Raw genomic sequence first — 19678 nt, 5'->3', positions numbered from 1 at the left:
ACTACCGGAGCTGGCCACTCGGCCTTTGGGCTTATAAGGCAGGTCTAGCAGCTCTCAAGTGCTGGAGTCTTGGGGTGGGCTCTTGGCCAAACTCTCGGACTTTGGGGAGCCTCCTTTCCAGCCACCAGCAGACATGGGAGCTATTTGGGCAAGCCACTCAATTTCTAGAGCCTCAGTTTCCCTATCTGTAAAATGGGGGTTCCAGTACCTACTTCAGGGGGACTGTTTTAAAAAAGAAATCTGCTCAGTATGAAAGTACTGTGTCCTCTGTAAACTCTGACCCTGGCCCTGCTCATCTTTGTACCACCCCCTGACGATGCCTAGAATAATCACAGATGTCTGTTCTTGGGGATGCCAAGAGTTGGGGCAAGGAGGGAAAGCATAGGCCTGGATGGAAAGGTGTATTTTAGAATCAGTGAAAGGTATTGGTCCTAGCAGCTGCCTGTTGTACTCTGGCAAAGGTATTAGCAAAAAAAGAGATTTATAATTGGGAAGATGAATATAATTGCTCTTATTTCTTTTTATTTTGGGCATGCTTTGGATATGACCATCCCAAATGAGATAGTCCCCCATGATAGTCTGTTTGCTAACTGTCAGGGTCAGAACTGAGGCTCTAACAGGAGCACAGGAGCACACACAGGTGTGTGTTTCCAAGCAAGGGTGTCTGAGTATCTAAGGAGACCCATCGGAGCCTTGTGCTGAACTGCTTGAAGACCTGGGCTGGCCTTTGGGATGGGCATAGGCCCCTCTGTGGTCCAGTGGTTGCTAAATTTAGCCAGGCAAAGGAAGCCATCTTTCCATTAGTCCATCTGTCAGAAGCCTGGCTCCTTGGAAGTGGGGAGAGGGGGTGATGGAGGAGGTGGATGAGATCATGGTGATGATGTGAAAAGGGCAGGTGCAGATTGGAGAATGACTGTCTGACTTCCTTTCCTCTCCTTCCTCCCCTCTGCCCACCTCATCTAGTGCCTGTTACCCTCCTGAATGTTCAGGAATCATGGGTGGAGGGGGACACAGAGACAGCTCCTGTACAGCGTTAGCACCCACCCCCATGCTTGATTGCGAGCAATTCACGTCCTGGGACCTGCTATCCCAAGAGCCATGGGATCAACCTGGAAAGGGAATAGGCCGTTTTTTTCTGGGATCAAGACCAGGCCAAGAGGACATGACACCCACAGGCCTGGCTCCTAGCATCTCTGGATTTTTTCTTTAGAAAGCCCAGGATATGGTTCTGACCTGCCCCTCTTGAAGGTAATGTTGGACAGACAGTTGGGCCTGATTGATGAGGCTGATCTGTTTGAGTGGGGAGATTGGTCTAGGGTGCTGAAGGGGCCATGGGCTTGCCCTCTGTGGAGGCCCTTGCTGCCAGGAAAGCAGCTCTACTCAGACAGGCGACTGGGATTTCCAGCCCCAAAGCCTGGCTCCTTGCCTAGAGCAATTTCCCAGTTAAAGGCTTGCCAGGAAGAAGATTCCTATCAGCCTTCATAGTGAGGCACCTTGGACTGCAGGGGAGTTACCCACACCCCCAGGGGACACCCAGCCTCCATCTCCCATCTCCAGAGGAAGCCCCAAGAACACCTGGCAGGGTTGATGGCCAACAAGGGAGGCCTTCCTGCTTCAAGTTGAGGCCTCTAGTACTGCTTAGAGTGAGCTTGGGCGATTCATTTCTCCTCTCTGAGTTCATTTCTTCATCTGCAAAATAAGGCATTGGGTCAGGGGAGACCTCCAGCTCTAGGGCTCCAAAAGCAAATGTAATACCTCTGTCCGGCCCCCAGTCCCCTGGGGCCCTTGCATTCATGCCCTGGGCTGTGGTTGAAGACAGGGTCTGCAGAGGGTCTATACCTTAAGATCAATAATAGCCTCAGGATTTTGTCCTCAGTGTTGTTGGGACCCATCCCCTTGGGGCCTCTACCAAGGAGGGGAATCCCGTTATCATCCCCATTTCATAGATGAGGATGCAAGCTCAGACTGGTGAGGCAAGTTACCCAAGACCTCGAAGGCAGCTAGCAGCAGAGCCAATGATATTAACTGAGGCTGTCTGATGTCAATGTCAGGCTTTCCCACTTTTGTCCCAGGAGCCCAGTGGCAGTAAGTGGCCCCTGAATCTTCTAGGCACTTGCCTCCTTCTGCTTGTTTTTTGGGAGGTGGAGATGTGGCTGGGACAGAACAAATGATGGGAGAGAAGAGAGGAGCTGTAGAGATGCCAGCCAATGCTAAGGTTGACTGGGCAAAGGCCAGGCTTGGACTCAGAGGGACAGGTGGACGGAAGCTGGGCTATAAGGACAGAGGTGGGGGTCTTGCTGCAGGCACTGGAAGTATCAGACAGCTGATACTTCCAGAAATGGCCCTGCTTCCTCTTCTGCTCTCCTGGCCACAAACCCCCCAGAGACTGAGCTCCCCACCTGGGGACACAGGTAGAACGGGGAGGATGTTTGGATTTCGGAATGGGTCCCTGGTTTGGGGAAGGCTTCAGCCTGCGGCCACTCCACCCAAGTCCTGGCCTTGTTCTGTTCCCCCAGGTTCATGGGGGGCTGGCAGCTTTATCTTTGCCTTGTGACGGGTGGCCCGTGGTTTCCTGCCAACAGCTCCTCTTTCCGGAGGCTCAGCAGGGCCCAGGCGGAGCCAGAAGGAGCTGTGGGGTTGGACTTGGGTGGCCCCAGCAGCCCCGCCCCCATCTATCTTTGGGAATTTATTTGTCCACAGAAGCTGCTGGCCCGCAGTCCATTGCCTGCCAGGGGCCAAGAGCTGCTCTGATCACCCAAGGATTCTATTTTTCAAGCCAAGTGCCTTCAACTGACCCCTGACTCCTGACCTCTGGCCCCAGCTGCCCTATCCTGCCCTACCCTTCCTAAGGGGCCAGGAAGCCCCCCGGGCTTCCACTGTAGACGTGGGCATTGACACCCGGCTCACCTCAAGAGCAAAGGCTGTGCAAAGGACTCAGTTCTCGGGCCCCAGCCTGGCCCACCATGGCACAGCGACTCCAGGATGAACTGGCTGCTTTTTTCTTTGAGTATGACACTCCCCGAATGGTGCTCGTGCGCAACAAGAAGGTGGGCGTCGTCTTCCGCCTGATCCAGCTTGTGGTTCTGGTCTACGTCATTGGGTGAGTCTGGGCCCCCTACCTGCCACGCTTCTTGTACCAGCTTCCAACCTGGGCCTCTCCTCCAGGCTCTGGGAGGCTCCCATGACCCCAAGGAGCGCCTCTTCCTCTTCCTTGGCTGTCATCCTCCCTAACAGACTGTAGGGTTACTCAGAAGGAATGAAAGCCTGCTAACTCACTGTCAAGATGGGGACAGTTTGGCAGAGAGGGGAAGTCCTGCCCTGGGTCATATGGTGAACAAGAGGCAAAGCCGTTGGGCCCTGAGGAACTGACTCACTATTAACGGTCTCTCAAGTGGTGAGTGGTGCCGGAGGCCAGGGCCCTAGCAAACCACAACCAGACTCCTTCTACTTCTGACCCTCCTTGCCATGCCAGGCAGAGACACACCCCATTTTCAAAGCCAAACCCCATTTTATAGGACAGGCCCTGTTCCCACCTGCCCTGCCTAAATTAGAGGCATCCTCGGATACTTGAAACCCCCAGCGTAAAGAAACTTCCAAATTCAGAACATCTGGTACCTTAATGGTGGCCTGTCAGGCAGGGATTGGAGGTCAGTTCTGGTCCCAGGGATGACTGCTCCTTTCTAAGCATCTTGAGACCTGTCCCACTGTCCCAGGAGAGCAGAAGCAGAAGAAGTAAGGTAGTGCTCCCCTGCAGTCTGGCCAACCTGGGAGCCAGGACAGGCCTGACCATGGCTTACACATATGTGTGCTTCCGTGAGCACACATGTGCATGGTGGTGTGTGTAAGGATGTGTGTCATACCTGGAGCTCTGTGTGGATGCACGTGTTCTGTGTCTGGGCACATGCCTACGGGGTGGCTGCTGGGTGTTTCCCTGTGTCTGAGTACCCACATGTGTATGTCTTGTGGCTAAGGTGATTGGGCACCTGATGTGGGTGCCCCGGCGGGGCGGGGGGGGGGGCATCATGTCTACTCAGGGTGATACAGCAGAGGGTTCTTGGAGCTCCCAGGGCCAATGAAGGAGTTTCAGCTCCTGCTGAGGGGGTTCGGGGGCACCCGGCAGAATCACTGTGCTGTGGGATTCTGAGGGCCCTGTCCCTCTCCTGTCCATGTCCCCATTTTTGCTGTGGGACTAGAGCCCAGCGTGGGCTGACTAGGAGGCCAGACAGTGACCATATCATTCTGGTCCCTCCAGGGCCTGTGATATCCAAAACATCTCTCCCTCTACCCTGTCCGGCCCCCAAGGCCTCAGAGCTGTTCAGGTGGAGTCCAAACCAGGACCTAACCCTGTGCCACTTTTCAGCCTCTGCTTCCCTCCCGTTCACAGACCAATTTGACATCTGTAATGCCATTTGAGCTTGTGAGGAAAACTGAGGACCAGAAAGGAGTAGTGGTCACATAGCAAGTCCCAGCTAGAACTGAGGCCTCTTGACCCCCAGTCCTCAGCACTGCCTTCTCCTTTCCCACCTCACTAGGGCTCTGAGAACGTTAAAATGGGACACTGATGCTCTGATACCAAGCACAGGATGGGCCTAAACGCTCAGCATTAGCTGCATTCCTGACCTTCTAGGCCAGCCCAGGCCTAGCCCATGCTTCACCAGAAGAGGCTGGAGAATATTGTCCTCACTGTGGCCCTATTGCCCCTTATTTCTGCTTTAAGTCAGCAGTGGGAGCAGGGCCAGGGCCCTCTTGTGCATTGGTGACAGACTGTGAGAGGGAAAGTGACAGCCCCCCCACCCCACTCCTCATATCCCGCAAGCCAACATCCGGTCCTGAACACATACCTCCAGTAACAGAGACCTGCCTTCCTCCCTCCTTGCTTTCCTCCCTCCAAGGATAGTCTACTCGGTTTCCACATGGATGTGGCCTCCTCAGGGTTGGTGAGGCTCAGAGACACTGGGTGATTTAGTCTGGATCTCACAACCAGAAAGAGGCTGAACCAGATTTGAATCCAGCTGCATGGCTCCAAATTTGGCCTTCATAGCCTGGAAGGGAAACATCCTGGGAGTGGAGCATTGACATGCCCAAGTCATACAGTGGAGAGCGGAAGGCAGGGTCCCCCACAACACCCACCCCCTCACAACCCCACCCTCAAGCCCAGACTTTCTGTTCTGACTATAACTCTTGCTGTCTCTAGCATCCTTGTGGGGCCTCTGCCCGCTGCTTTGCTGACTGCTCAGTTGCAGACAGAAACCGGCCTGGACTTGGTCTCACTCTCCTGAGTTTTAGTTTCCCAACTGTTCCATGGACCAAGGTTTGGGGGGAACCCTCTAAAGATGCTGTACACAGGCTTGTTTCTGAGGAGGGATGCCTTTCCTTAATTAGCCCTCTTCCCAAGGCCCCGTCCGTCTGAATGTCTGGTCCTGTGGGTGCTGCAGGGTACAAAGGCGAGAATGGGAGGAGAGCCAGACTCCCGCATTCCAGAGACAGAGGCACCAACAAGATGGAGGGTGGGCAGACACAAAGACAGAACCAGACAGAGGGACAGACACTGACATACAACCACTCAGGTGAAGAGAGAGGTCCTGAGACTGAGAGATGGCCAATTACTAAGAGGCAGAGAGGTTGATGTTGAGAACCCAAGCAGACACTGAGAAGGCAAACTGAAGCTGTGTTCTCTATCAGTCACACTCTTCTGGGGAGTCCATGGCAAATGGAGAGAGCAAGTGGGCCTTGAGGCCCTGGTGGTCTGAGCTAAGATCACACTCTTTTTGTCTCAGATTGGTTAATTTGCAGTCAGAACCGTCTCCTGGGAGGTGATGAGCTCTCTGTAACTCAGTATAGAGGCAGTATACATGGGCTGTCATCCATGACCTAACAGGCCCAAACAAGGAGTGTACTGGGATATATCCCTGCCTGGAGAGCTCTGGTTTGGGGAGGACAGAGGTCTGGCTGTGGTATACAGGGGGTCCCAATGGGATTTGTGAATGCTACGTGGTAAATGGAGCCTGTAAACCTTCCTGGAAGAGAAAACAGTGTGGTGGAACCAGCCTTGAGCAAAAAAGCCTGGGGGCTATAAGCCAGGCAAGCCTGCTCTTGGCTTTCTCTTTGCCACTGCCCCCTCCTCCCTCATCTACCTCCACACAGAGCTCTCGAGTTTGCATGCTTCTGAGATGTTTAAATGGGTCCCTCAGCATACCAGTCAGGAATAAGGATAGATACAAATTATTGATCAGAAAAAGACATCCAGGGACATTTCTACAGCATCTTCTCTGTGCCTATTGCTGTGCCGGGATCCATGCAACAGAGGTGCGGTACAGGGTGACCAAAGGACAAGTGAGGCGTGGAGGGTGAGTTATCCAGTATTCCTTTGGTTCCTAGAGAAGAGTGGGGCTATCGAGTGGTTTATGCAACTGAAAAAAAAAAACAAAAAACAAAAAAATCAGTAAAGGCTTCAGGCCTGGCCAGCTCCTCCATGCTGAGGGCACAGGAAGAGCAAGTTCTGCAGGGAGATGGGGAATTCAGGTGGGTCCCATTTGGGTTCTCCAAAGAAGCTAGCCAGGATTTTCTCTTCTTCCCAGCTCTACTATCTTCTGGGCTTCATTCTTAGGCAGTCTCTCTGTCCTCATAGTGACAAAATGACCACCAGCATCTGCAACCTGACATCTCACCAGCTTAGCCATCTCTAGGGCATAAGACTATCTCTTTTTCCAGACTTCCAGCAAAACTCCCAGATCTAATTCTTACTGGCAGGGATCAGACCAAATGCCTACTACAAAACCGATTGTTATGGCCAAGGAAATGAAAAACCCTTGTTGGTAGGTAGAGTCTCGTCATGTGTCTACGTGGTCCAGGTACTCCTGCTGGAAATCCGAGAGCGATCAAAGGCTCTGGGGCAGGAAAAGAGCAGTAAAAGATTCACTAAGGTTAGGCTGTGGAGCATGAAAGGACCCAAGGGAAAGGTGGTGGAAGAGTGAGTACAGCCACTGATTCAGGCCTCTGAATGCCAGGCTGAAAAACATGAGCTTTCTCCTACAGATTTTGGGGAGCCATAGAAGGATGTCTAGCAGGGGAAGGCCCAGGGCAAGCAGAGGATGGGGAGGGAGCAGGAGGGCAGGAGAACGCCATGCCAAGGCAGAAGCAGTGAGCATGGAAAACAGAAGTAGTCATCCTGGTGAGCCCCACACCAGGGAGGTGTGTGTGTGTGGAGGGGGTGCCCACTGCTTCGTTTCTGCCCAATATTGCTGCAGCAGTTCACGGCCCAGCACAGCCAGAGTTTTTGACTTCTTAAGAGCAGTGAGAAATTGGAATTTATGAGCAAAAGGAGCCTTTTGGTATTTAGAGGTTGGTGAGTCATTAAAAAAATGTTTAAACATGAATTGTCAGCCTAATTTATCTGTAGACAACATGTAGACTAATCTCCAAACACTCAGTGTGGGGCCCAGCTCTAAACTCAATCCCTCCCGGGCCTGGAGTCTGGTCTTGCCTCTTCCCAAGGCTGCTGTACCCCGTAGCATCTGCCTGGTCTGGTTAGCGCCTGCCCATGGTTGCACCTTGTGTCCCCACCGGCCATAACATACCGTCGCATCCCCACACCAGTTGCCCTGGCATCTGCCTCAGCTCCTCTGTGTCTCAGCCTCTCACAGAAAAACCCCTTTTGGTCCTTAGATGAAAGCCAAGAGAGGGCCACAAAGAATGTGGGGATAATAGGAAATGAGGGTGTGAGGCTTTGGGGAGGATGGGGCAGGCATAGTGCCGTCCTCCAAGACGAGGGCACCAGAGGGGCAAGTTCTGCAGGGGACATGAGGCACTCAGGTTGTTATTAGTGAAATGCTGTAACATTCACCCTTTAGGAATATTCAGTTCAGTGCTTGTTTGTATGTATAATCACAAAGTTGTGTCACCATCACCACTATCTAGTCCACAACGCGTCACTACTCCAGAAAGAGACTCTGTACTCCTTAGCAATAACTCCTCATTCTTTCTCTCTACAGCCTGCTTGGCCCGCTCTGGATATCTCATAGAAATAAAATCATATGTGGCCTTTCGTGTCTGGCTTCTTTCATTTGGCATAATATTTGTAAAGTCCTATGTTTGTTATAACATGTGTCAGGAGTTCCTTCCTTTATATGGCTGAATACTATTTCATTGTATAGATATGTCACATTTGATTTATCTGTTCATTGGTTGATAGTGATTAGGGTTGTTTCCAGTTTTGCTTCTTATGTATAATGTTTCTGTGAACACTTGTGTACAAGTTTTTATAAGAAAGTATTTTCAGTTCTGTTGGGTATTTTGCTGAGTCAAGTGGTAATTCCATATTTAACTTCTTGAGGAATTGCCAGGTTGTTTTGCAAGGGTTTGAGCTGAGTTTGAGGTACCTGCGGTGAGGGTGATGATGTCTACGGTGAGGGACCAGGGAGGGAGAAGGAATGGGTATCACAAAACATTGTGTCATACAGAAATGTATTTAAGACTGTTGAGTGCAGAATTTTGGTTGGCTTTGTTCACTTCTGTATTTTTAGTGCCCAGAACACTGCTTGGCACATAATAAGGACTCAATCAATAAATACTTGTTGAATCACCAAATGAATGTGTGGAATGGGATCTCCAGGGAGAGTGCAGAAGTGGAGATAAAAATCTGGGGCTGAGAAGCCAGGGGGATGGGGGGACAGGTGAACATATTAAGCGGAATTGCAGACTCAAGACAGTGAAAATAAGAGGATTATTTATTATGTGCCTACTGGATGCTAATTTCCTTAAGGAGAACTCATGGGAAATCCCCCAGTCATTTAGACTTGCTTTCTTCCTGCGACCCAACCCATAGCTCAGTACATAGGAGGGTCTTGCTCATATTTATTGAATGAAAAGCAGCATTTTTGAGGTAAGTGCCCACATCTGTTTTACTGAGAAAGCCAGGACTCAGAGAGGTTTAGCCTTTAGCCTGGTGAGGCTAAAGTCACACAGGTGGTGAGTGGCAGTGCTGATACCTGAATCATGGCTTCTGTTAGGGGCCACACTCTTGGTTACACTCTTGGTTACTCCACTATATAGACAGGGGGCCACACTCTTGGTTACTCCACTATATAGAGAGGTTCAGAACATGGTGAAGCTCCCCAGAATCCCCAAAAGCTCCTCTGAGCTTGGGCATGGAGTCAGGATCCTCCTTGGAGGAAAGAGGCTGAGGAGGGTAGGGGTAGGTGATGCGCCCAGTCTCCCTGATGATAAGGCTGGAATCACTTAGGACTGGAAGCCTTTGTCCTGCCTTGCCTGGTGCCATCTGGGACCTGCAGGGGGCAGCAGTGACCATGTTCAGGCTTGGGAAGGGCCCCTCCTGCGCCAAGCTGGGGGAGAAGCCTGGAGAAGATAAAGTGGAGACCATGGGAGGGAAGAGGAAAATTTGGGTGGGCTGACTTCCTGGAGCCTGGGGCTGGGAGACCACCCTCAGAGACCTAGCACTGACTCTGAGATTAATATGTCCAGAGAACTGCAATGAGACCTGAGCTCTGGGACACAGGAGAGGGTCTTTGAACTCTGCTTGGGCAGTCAGAGCCACAGATTTCCCCCAGAGATACAGAGCTACACACTCTGATGGGTACCACAAATGGTCACACACACACTCAAACACAGTCACACTGCATCTCCATTCAGTCTTTTTTTTTTTTTTTTTTAATTAACATTTAATGTATTATTTGCTTCAGGGCTACAGGTCTGTGAATCATCAGGCTTACACAATTCACAGCACTCACCATAGCACATACTCTCCCCAATGGCCATAACCCAGACACCCCATCCCTCCCCCTACCGCCCTAGCTACCCTGAGATTTCCTGAGATTAAGAGTGTCTTATGGTTGGCCTTCCTTCCCCATCCCATCTTGCTTCATCTTTTCCCTCCCTACCCTGCACCACCCCCCTGCCCTGCCTTTCAAATTCCTCATATATCAGAGAGATCATATGATAATTGTCTTTCTCTGATTGACTTATTTCCCCTAGCATAATACCCTCTAGTTCCATCCACATCATTGCAAATGGCAGGATTTCAGGGTGTTGTTGTTGTTTTTTTTTTAAAGATTTTATTTATTTGTCAGAGAGAGAGAGAGAGGGAGAGCGAGCGAGCACAGGCAGACAGAATGGCAGGCAGAGGCAGAGGGAGAAGCAGGCTCCCCGCTGAGCAAGGAGCCCGATGTGGGACTCGATCCCAGGATGCTGGGATCATGACCTGAGCCGAAGGCAGCTGCTTAACCAACTGAGCCACCCAGGCATCCCCAGGATTTCAGAGTTTTTGATGGCTGCATAGTATTACAGTGTGTGTGTGTGTGTGTGTGTGTGTGTGTGTGTGTGAACGTGTGTGTATCTCACATCTCCTTTATCCATTCATCTGTTGATGGACATCTAGGCTCTTTCCATAGTTTGGCTATTGTGGACATCATACAGTCTTTCCTGAAGGAAATACCCAGGACTCTCAGTTGTAAACAACAAAAACCAAACCCAAACTGCCTTAAATAAAGAAGGGAATTTCTAAGCTTGTGTAACAGGAAAGTCCAGAAGTAGTTTTTTTTTGTTTGTTTGTTTGTTTGTTTGTTTTTTTAACATGAGTCAGGCTTGGCTAGATCCGGGTCCTCAACCATTGTCAGGAGACTGCCCTCTTCCATCTCCTGGCCTAACTTTCCTCGAAGTTGGCTTCATTCTTAGACTTATCTCTCTGTGAGATAGCAAGATGACGAACCATAGTTTTGGTCTTATGCCTATTTTGCTTAGTTACCTAATAGAAAGGATTCTTTCCCAATAACTCCCAGAAAAATCCTAGCCTCATTGCTGAAACTCCCCAGGTTGTGTGTCCATCTTTGGACCTATCCCTGTTGCTAGGGGCAATAGAACAGTGGTTGGCAAATCTTGGTAATGTGCCCCACCCTCCCTACACCCAAAGCTAGGAGGGAGGTTAATTTCATTGACTCTCCCAGACAGAAAATGGAGAACCCAAAGGAACAGGGGTTCTTCATGCTAGGAAGGAAAGGCCAGAATTTTCTAGGAAAGCTGGGAGGTGGGGCGCCAGGGTGGCTCAGTGGGTTAAAGCCTCTGCCTTCGGCTCAGGTCATTACCCCAGGGTCCTGGGATGGAGCCCCACATCGGGCTCTCTGCTCAGCAGGGAGCCTGCTTCCCCCTCTCTCTCTGCTTGCCTTTCTGCCTACTTGTGATCTCTGTCTGTCAAGTAAATAAATAAAATCTTTAAAAAGAAAAAAGAAAGAAAGAAAGAAAGCTGGGAGGCCTCCATCCTGAGACACTCCACAAGGGCCTCAACTGGGGCCACATAATGCAGAGGGCCACTTACCCCCTCTGTTTCCTTCCTGTCCCCCTTGTCAGGAGCTCCCAGCGTGGCTGAGATAATCATAGCTAATCTCTATGGAGTGCTTACTGCATGCCAGTCCCCGTTCTAAGTGATTTACATGCAGTAAGTCACAGCAAGTACAAATAGTACTATTATTGTTATTCTCATTTTACAGATGAGGAAACTGAGGCAGAGAGGGATTGAATAGCTTATCCAAAATCATGCAGCCCATGAGTAGTGTAGCTGGGATTCCAATCCATCCTCTCGGGCAACAAAGGCCAGGTTTTCAGCCATCATGCTCTGCTAGTTCTCAATGGAAGAATCTCAAGAAGGAAGGAACACTCTGGGCTTGAGGATTATGGTCCAAGAAGCTTGGTCTCTAGGCCTCAGCAAATCCTGTTCTTGGAAAAGGATCTGAAAGAGTCCTTCAGTGGATCTCCTCTCCAGGAATTAGTAATTTCCTAGTAAAAAGACGGGGGGAACATTAGGTACAGGCCAGCCCGGGGAAGCAGGTGAGGCTTTCCTGCCCCCAGCCCAGATGTAGCTTTAGAAGCAGAGAATGGCTCAGAGACTCATCTGGAGAGGGGAAGGGAAAATATTTGAAATGTCTAGCTGGTGCCAGAAAGGACAGCAGCCCATATAACCTCATGCCATCTTTGAGTGGCCTGGCCCAGCTCTGACTCCTTTAACCCCCAAAACACCCCACAGGTGGGTGTTTGTCTACGAGAAGGGCTATCAGACCTCAAGTGGCCTCATCAGCAGCGTGTCTGTGAAACTCAAGGGTCTGGCTGTGACGCAGCTTCCAGGTCTGGGCCCCCAGGTCTGGGATGTAGCTGACTACGTCTTCCCCGCCCAGGTAAGCTTACTCAGGGGTATACATTCCACCCACAGGGCCTGGCTCAGAGTGGGGGTTGGACTCTGTCCAATCTCCATAGTGGATTAGTGCAGCTCCCCTCTCCCTCTGGGCCTCAGCTTCCCTGACTGTCAATGAGGGGCAAAAATAGATTGTAGTAGCAACCCATTCTGATGTCACGGGGTATGGAGGCTGCTGGGTACCAGGTGGATTCCAGGGGCTTGTTGGGCCAGTGTTTGTGTTCTCGGGGCTGTTCTCCCAACTCAGAGCTCTGTGCTTCCCTCCCCTACTCCTCATTTCCAGGGGGACAGCTCCTTCGTGATCATGACCAATTTCATTGCGACCCCCCACCAGGCTCAAGGCTACTGTGCAGAGGTGAGGACCGCCATCCATCCCCTCTCCCTGCTCCTTACAGGGGAAAATATCATGGAAGAGGAAATTGCCTTGGGCACTGAAGACAGGCTTTCTCAGGGCAAAGCTATGGTGGAATTTTAGGCATCGATTCACACAAAGTAACAGTCTGCTATTGATAGTGATGCTTCCCTCCCAGCTGTGTGTCAAGCAAGATGCTGAGCCACGGTGCCCACCCAGTCCACAAGCCCTAACGTCTCTGGTCCCTGCCAGGTGACACTGGCATAGCTTGGCATGAGCCCAGAGGGGTCCTGGGAGGGTACTGGGGAAGGAAGCTGGAAGCAAAGTTCACCGCAAAGCTAACACTGCCTCATGATTTCCCTAGGGCTCTGGTGGTGGGAGGGGCTCTCCTTAGGACACTACTGAGAGGCCTGGGATCAGCCACTCTCCCTTCCCCTAGCACCCAGAAGGGGGTACATGCACAGAAGACAGTGGCTGCACTCCAGGGAAGGCAGAAAGGAAGGCCCAAGGTAAGGTTGGCCTCCTCCTGTCCCCCTGCACAAGCCCTGTTCAGCTCCAGGCTTCCACCACCAGGAAGTCCCTCCTGCTCTCTCCCTTCCTGCCGTTCTAACCTTGGCCTGCCCTGTGCCAGACCCAGCCACATTTCTGTCCTCAGGCTTCTGGCTTTTGCTGTCCCATCACTGGGGGCTCTCAGGGATGAGGGGCCTCCTCTCTGTCCCCAGCTTGGAGTGGACACCCATGGGTTCCTCCTTTGCTCCAGGCATACGCACAGGCAAGTGTGTGGCTTTCAATGACACTGTGCGGACATGTGAGATCTTTGGCTGGTGTCCTGTGGAGGTGGATGACAACGTCCCACGGTAATGCCTTATCCATCCGGGTAGCTGGGAGCAGGTTCCCCGGCCCAGACAAAGGGGCATCTGGATCCGTGTTCTGGAAAGGATCTGTTCTCCCTTCTTCCAGCCCCACACTTACCCCATCTGTATGGCCCAAGCCAATGATCCCTCTGGCCCCTGGTCAAGGGACCTGAGAGTCCATCATTACAGCACATCCATGGCCCCCCACCCCCGCCACCACTCCAGGGCACCAGGGAGATCCCATGGGTTCTCATACCCCCATACCCATGACAAACACTGTTGGGCACATGGGGGACTCCCGAGGAGAGGAGAGTAAGTGAGGACGGGGTCCTCCAGCCCTGCCCTTCTCCAAGAGGCCGAGAACTTCACACTCTTCATCAAGAACAGCATCAGCTTTCCACGCTTCAAGGTCAACAGGTTTGTGGGAAAAGGGGGCAGAAACACAGGCACCCACCTCCCCCCTCCAAGGCTGCTCCAGCTAGTCTCAACTGTCTCTGTCACCTTCCACTTTGACTGATTTCACTTTGGGGGAAGAAGCCTGAGCCGGGCTCCTGGGGTGGGCCACCTTTAGTCTCAAGGGCTGTGGAAGGGGGGTTTGTGGAGCATGTGAGGAATCTCCAGAGCTTTGGGACATGGCGGTCCACCCCGCAGGCATCCTGCCGCTACCGATGTTCTCCACCCCTATGTAGGCGCAACCTGGTGGAAGAGGTGGATGCGGCCTACATGAAGACCTGCCTCTATCACAAGATCTCGCACCCACTGTGCCCCGTGTTCAAGCTCGGCTATGTGGTACAGGAGTCAGGACAGAATTTTAGCACCCTGGCTGAGAAGGTACGGTGCCAGGTTAATGAGGAGGGCTAGGTCCTGGAATCAGCAGGTCAAAGAAGGCTTTTCCATCCCAGGTAATGCCCTCTCAAGCCTCTCAGGTATGGGCTGAGTATCTATATGGATTTAGTCCCTAATATGGGGGAGTCCTGAGGGTCAGGCCTGAGTCCTCAGCAGAGCCTGGTTGGTATGGATCTGACACAGAGGAGGGGCCCAGAATGAATGGTTATGGGCAGACATTTTCACCCGGATGTTTGCTGAGGTCACACTGTTTTTTAAATATGGGATGAAGGCAGCTTGAATTCCATGCTCTATGGCCCTGAGAAGGCCTGTGCCCTGCTCAGGAATCTTGAAAATTCCAGAATCTGGGGCACCTGGGTGGCTCAGTAGGTTAAGCCGCTGCCTTCGGCTCAGGTCATGATCTCAGGGTCCTGGGATCGAGTCCCACATCGGGCTCTCTGCTCTAGGGGAGCCTGCTTCCCTTCCTCTCTCTCTGCCTGCCTCTCTGGCTACTTGTGATCTCTCTCTCTCTCTCTCTCTCTCTCTCTGTCAAATAAATAAATAAATATTTAAAAAAAAAAAAAAGAAAATTCCAGAATCTGGGATCTGTACAGTCACCTGGGGTTCCAAGAGAAGCAGTACCTTGTAAGGAGCACAGACCTGTCTGACTGGGTTCAGATCCTGGCTCTGCTCCTAATGAACAATGTGGTCTCAGACTAGTTAGTCTCTTACCTTGAGTGTGTCTGAGCTTTTGCACCTACATAGTGGGGATAATAATAGCACCAGGCTTGTGGGGTTGTCTCAAGGATCAAGTGGGTTCATGCATAGGATGGCGCTTCAGTACTGCCCGGCATGTGGTGACTCTGGGTACGTGTTCTCACGTGATCATCATCAGCCTTTTCTTATCGTTGCCTATTTAGGGGTGGAAATCAGCTTCTTTTCTGTGATATCACACATACACACAAAACTTGCTCACAACACATTTATCTAAAACAGGGATCAGCAAAGTTTTTCTTTAAAGGGCCAGAGGTTTCCGTTTTGCAGGCCATATGGACTCTGTTCCAACCTTATTCAAGTCAGCTGTTAGAGAGCAAAAGCAGCCACAGAAAATATGTAAACAAGTTTGGCCCTCTGGCCTCAGTTTCCCAAACCCTGGAGGCGGTTTATACTGGAGCAACACTTCCACAACCAGAAAGCTGAATGTTAGACTTCCCCGTTCCTAAAATCTCCCTGCCACCTGTACTAGGAACTTCTCACCCCTCACTATCATCCACAGATCCTTGTATATCTACCTCCTGCCTAGTTGCCCAGCTCCTCTCCTGCTCTGACCACTTCCCAGCTCTCCGGTTGCTCAGCCTACCCCCACCTGTCCCCGATCCTCACCTTGCTCAGAGAAGCTTCACTTTCTCAAGTTTTCTCTTCCTAACCCAGGTCTTTACAGACTCACTCTTTAATTCAACATTATTTACTTGCCTTCCACACTGTAACTTTCAGGAGTTAGCAACAAATGAGACAGACAGCCCCACTCTCACAGAGTTTATAGTCTTAGAAGAGATGGGTTAAGAATCACACAAAATGAATATATGATTTCAAAGTGACAAATGTTCCAGGAGAAAACAGAGGGTCTAACAGGCACACGTTTTTAAAGATTTATTTATTTATTTATTTATTTGACAGAGAGACATCACAAGTAGGCAAAGAGGCAGGCAGAGAGAGAGAGGGGAGGAAGCAGGCTCCCTGCTGAGCAGAGAGCCCAATGCGGGACTCGATCCCAGGACCCTGAGATCATGACCTGAGCCGAAGGCAGTGGCTTAACCCACTGAGCCACCCAGGCGCCCCCAGGCACACGTTTTTAGACTAGAGGCAGTCATTAGGGAAGGCCTCTTGGGGAAAGTGACCAAAGGATAAGAAAGGGTCAGCCTCGTGGAGCTGTATATGCAAAGGCCCTGAGGTAGAAAGAACCTGGTATATTCTAGATACCACCAGAAAGTCAGAGTGTGATGGGTGGGAGGTGGGGCCAGAGAGGGCAACAGGACCTTGCCCTGCAGTAGCTTCTCAGTGTCTCTTCTCAAACAAAAAAATGCTCCCCACTTCAAGAGATTGCTGGCACCAGCATAAGACAGGAGTTTCTTGATCCTGAAGCCTGGGTTTTAAACACCGGTTTCCCTGCAGGGCGGGGTGGTCGGCATCACCATTGACTGGAACTGTGACCTGGACTGGCATGTGCACCACTGCAAACCCATCTACGAGTTCCATGGACTGTATGAGGACAAAAACCTCTCTCCAGGCTTCAATTTCAGGTGCCTGCCAGGACCCCAGTGGTCCACCCTTCCTTGGGCTCCCAGAAGGTTGAGGGTTTTTATGTGGGTCTTGTACTCCCAGAACCCCTTGAGGCCCAGTAAGTGTCCCCAGGAAGAAAGCAGAGGAAACTGGGCAACTCCCACTGCAGGGAGCCTGCAGGGAAGAAGACCTTGGCACCCTGAGCCCCCACCCTTTGAGGCCCCCCTGGCCAGGACTGGCAGGGGAAATCACTGCCATCAAGAGTTAGGGTGAGGATTGAATACAGCATTCCTGGAATGAGGCCTGGGGGGTTGGGGGCATGGGACTGTCCTCACGGACCTCTGAGGGCTCCTGCTGGACTCCAAGAACACTGGACCCCAAACTGTTCTCCACACCTTCTTCCACAACCTCACCCTTTCCCCCAAGGTTTGCCAGGCACTTTGTGGAGAATGGGACTAACCACCGCCACCTCTTCAAGGTGTTTGGGATTCGCTTTGACATTCTCGTGAATGGCAAGGTGAGCGGCCAGTGTGAAGGACAGCCAGAGACACGTTTTTAGTTCCCGTGAGTGCTTGTTGGGTGTCCATGGTTATAGACAACAGGAAGTTGACTGGGCTTCATTCAGCAGTTTTACTGCTGATAACCAATGGGCATGATAACCACTGAGGGCAGGTCTTTCCAGCCAGTGACCTCACCTCCTCCACTACCTCCCTCTGTCCAGGGAAGCAGAGCCAAGGTCAAAACCAAGGACTTCTAACCAGCAGCTGAGACCCCACATAGAGCCAGAGCTGTGCGGAGCAGGCTGTGGAGCTGGCTAATGGTGGGGGTAGAGGGTAGCAAGGGGGAGCTCCTTGACCCAAGTCTGGCCTTGGGGTTTCTGAGGAAGGCCTTTTCTACCTGGCTCCTTCTGACTGTTAATCCTTCTTTCCCTGGACCCTGCCACCAGGCTGGAAAGTTTGACATCATCCCCACAATGACAACCATTGGCTCTGGCATTGGCATCTTTGGGGTGGTAAGTGCTAGGGTCACAGGGTCATTGTACTAAGGTCAGTCCCTCCCCTTCCACATCTCAGTGGCAGCTACCACATCCTTACTGAGCCCAGCCCACCACCCCAGACCCACAGTATGTCTGAAGAAACTGAGGCCCAGAGCTGGGGCAGGACCGAAGTGGGAGGGGGTGGTCTTGATCTCCCAAGGGACATGCAATGCCTCATCCCCCCTTCTAGAATATGAGGTCTAGATAGAGCAGGGTCGAGCCAGGCCCCCCAGCCAGAAAGGATTGAAGTGGGACATGGAGGGTTCTGTCCCTGCCCCCAAGATTCCCATGCTCTATCTGCCCCTTCCTTGCCCTCAGGCCACGGTTCTCTGTGACCTGTTGCTGCTCCACATCCTGCCCAAAAGGCACTACTACAAGCAGAAGAAGTTCAAGTATGCAGAGGACATGGGGTCAGGGGCGGTAAGAGATTTCCCTGATTGGGGCCTTTCTGAGGCCTTAGGTCCACATGTCCGTGTTGGGGGGCCAACTGCTTCTCTGAGGCTGACTTTTTGTTCCTTCCAATGCTTACACAGGGCGAGCGCGACCCCGCAGCCACCAGCTCCACCCTGAGCCTGCAGGAGAACATGAAGACATCCTGACCCTTACCCCCTGACTCCTGACTGGACACAGCATGAGGCTTCAGGCAGGGGCCCTGGTGGGGTCCCAACCAGGACAGAATGGTCTCTGCAGGAGCTCTCTGCCCTCTTAGCCAGGCAGGCACTAGGGTCTTGTCAGCTCAGTGGGGACACTGGGAGGGACCTGTTCGAGTCTGGGCTCTGGCCCCAACTCCACAAGCCACAAGGGAGCTTTGCTCCAGCCTCAGCCACTCCTGGTCTAGAGAGCCTGGGGTTGGGCAGGCCTCCTCTCACACTCCTCTATCAGAGCTGTGTGCTTCTCGCTCTGGGTCCTCAAGCACTGCACTGCCTCGTGTCTCTAGGTTCATGCTTTCCCATATGGCAGACACTAGTCACGATGAGATGACCATTTAAATTTATATTAATTTAAACTGAATAAAATAAAAAAATTCAGTTCCTAAAACTAGCCAGCCACATTACAACTGCTAAATAGATACATGTGCCTAATAGCTGCCATATTGGACCACATAGAATATTGCAGAAAGTTCTATTGGATGGCTCTGCTTGAGCCCTGTTTCTTACTGGTCCCAGATTTTCCTAGGGAGCTTGTCAACATTGCAGGCACCTGGGCCGACCTCAGATCTCCCGAACCAGCATTTCTAGGGCTGGCCACGGAGATGCAAGGATAGCAAACTCCCCAGGCCATTGTAAAGGCTAAAGTTTAAGAACTGCTCCCGATTGGGTATCAGATTTTGCCTGGGCCTGCCTGACCTGGCAGATGCAGGCTTTGAGTAGGTGTGTGGTGTACTTCCAAGCCACATGGTGTTTCATGTACACACCCTATGTACACTCTCATCTACATGCACAACCCCCTCCCATCCACACTCTGGCTTTGAACAGCTGGGGCCCTGCAAACACAGCCATCTGGACAGACCTATGCCCTCAAGTACAGACACATGGTCCACGCAACAGCACCTCCACAGAGCTAGGCTTCTCCCTAAGTGTGTCAAGCCGGGACAGTCCCTTCTAGCCATGAATCCTCACTCAGCTACCTCGGGATGGGATGGAGCCCTGGCCACCCCCTGGTTTGTGCCCCCTGCTTATGGCCCAGCCTCAGCACCCAAGGCCTGACCAATTCTGTCTGAACACAAGGTCTGGGGAAAGTGAGAGGTGGTGTACAATAAAAGGAATGAGGACAGACTTAACGCCTTCTGTACTTTTCCCTGTCTGAAACTAGGCGTCCCCATCTGTGGAATGCAGGGTTGAGCTGAGAGATCTTTGAGGTCCTCTGGATCTCTTGTTAGACAGTGTGGTGAGTCGACACTTAGGCCCTGAGCCCAGCAGGGTCAGTGTTGGAGGTCAGCTCACCTCTGTCCATGGGCCACTGTACCCAAACACTGGAGCTCCTTCTGGTCCTCCATGTACCCCTAACACAGCTTTGAGAGGCCTGGCACTCAGACAAGCAGATATTCTCTGGAGTGGCCTCAGGAAAGCAGGAATAAGAACGGGGCTGGCTGCTCCCGGAGAGAGACTTGAGGGAATCCCAGAGAGGGGAGGAAG

The 19678-nt window shown here is 51.8% G+C and overlaps 1 protein-coding gene across 1 annotated transcript; it reads left to right on the top strand.

The window, feature by feature from the left end:
* Positions 1–2041: 2041 nt before the first annotated feature.
* P2RX1 (purinergic receptor P2X 1) lies at positions 2042–19309 on the top strand. The gene is made up of 12 exons (XM_059378961.1): positions 2042–3100; positions 12032–12179; positions 12480–12551; positions 12988–13057; positions 13309–13405; positions 13739–13819; positions 14092–14233; positions 16400–16527; positions 16934–17024; positions 17454–17519; positions 17862–17963; positions 18077–19309. The coding sequence occupies exons 1-12, from the start codon at positions 2964–2966 to the stop codon at positions 18140–18142; spliced, it is 1200 nt and encodes a 399-aa protein (XP_059234944.1). The 5' UTR covers positions 2042–2963; the 3' UTR covers positions 18143–19309.
* Positions 19310–19678: the final 369 nt, after the last annotated feature.

Source organism: Mustela nigripes, chromosome 16 (genome assembly GCF_022355385.1).
Source record: "Mustela nigripes isolate SB6536 chromosome 16, MUSNIG.SB6536, whole genome shotgun sequence".
NCBI lineage: Eukaryota > Metazoa > Chordata > Mammalia > Carnivora > Mustelidae > Mustela > Mustela nigripes.
This window is presented reverse-complemented; position numbering and strand designations above follow the sequence as displayed.

Excerpts from the sequence above, each read along its gene's own strand:
- P2RX1 (XM_059378961.1), top strand. The coding sequence starts at position 2,964 with ATGGCACAGCGACTCCAGGATGAACTGGCTGCTTTTTTCTTTGAGTAT. Across the intron at positions 12,552-12,987 it reads CTCAAGGCTACTGTGCAGAG|CACCCAGAAGGGGGTACATG; the intron begins GTGAGGACCGCC and ends CCCTTCCCCTAG. Across the intron at positions 14,234-16,399 it reads TTAGCACCCTGGCTGAGAAG|GGCGGGGTGGTCGGCATCAC; the intron begins GTACGGTGCCAG and ends GTTTCCCTGCAG.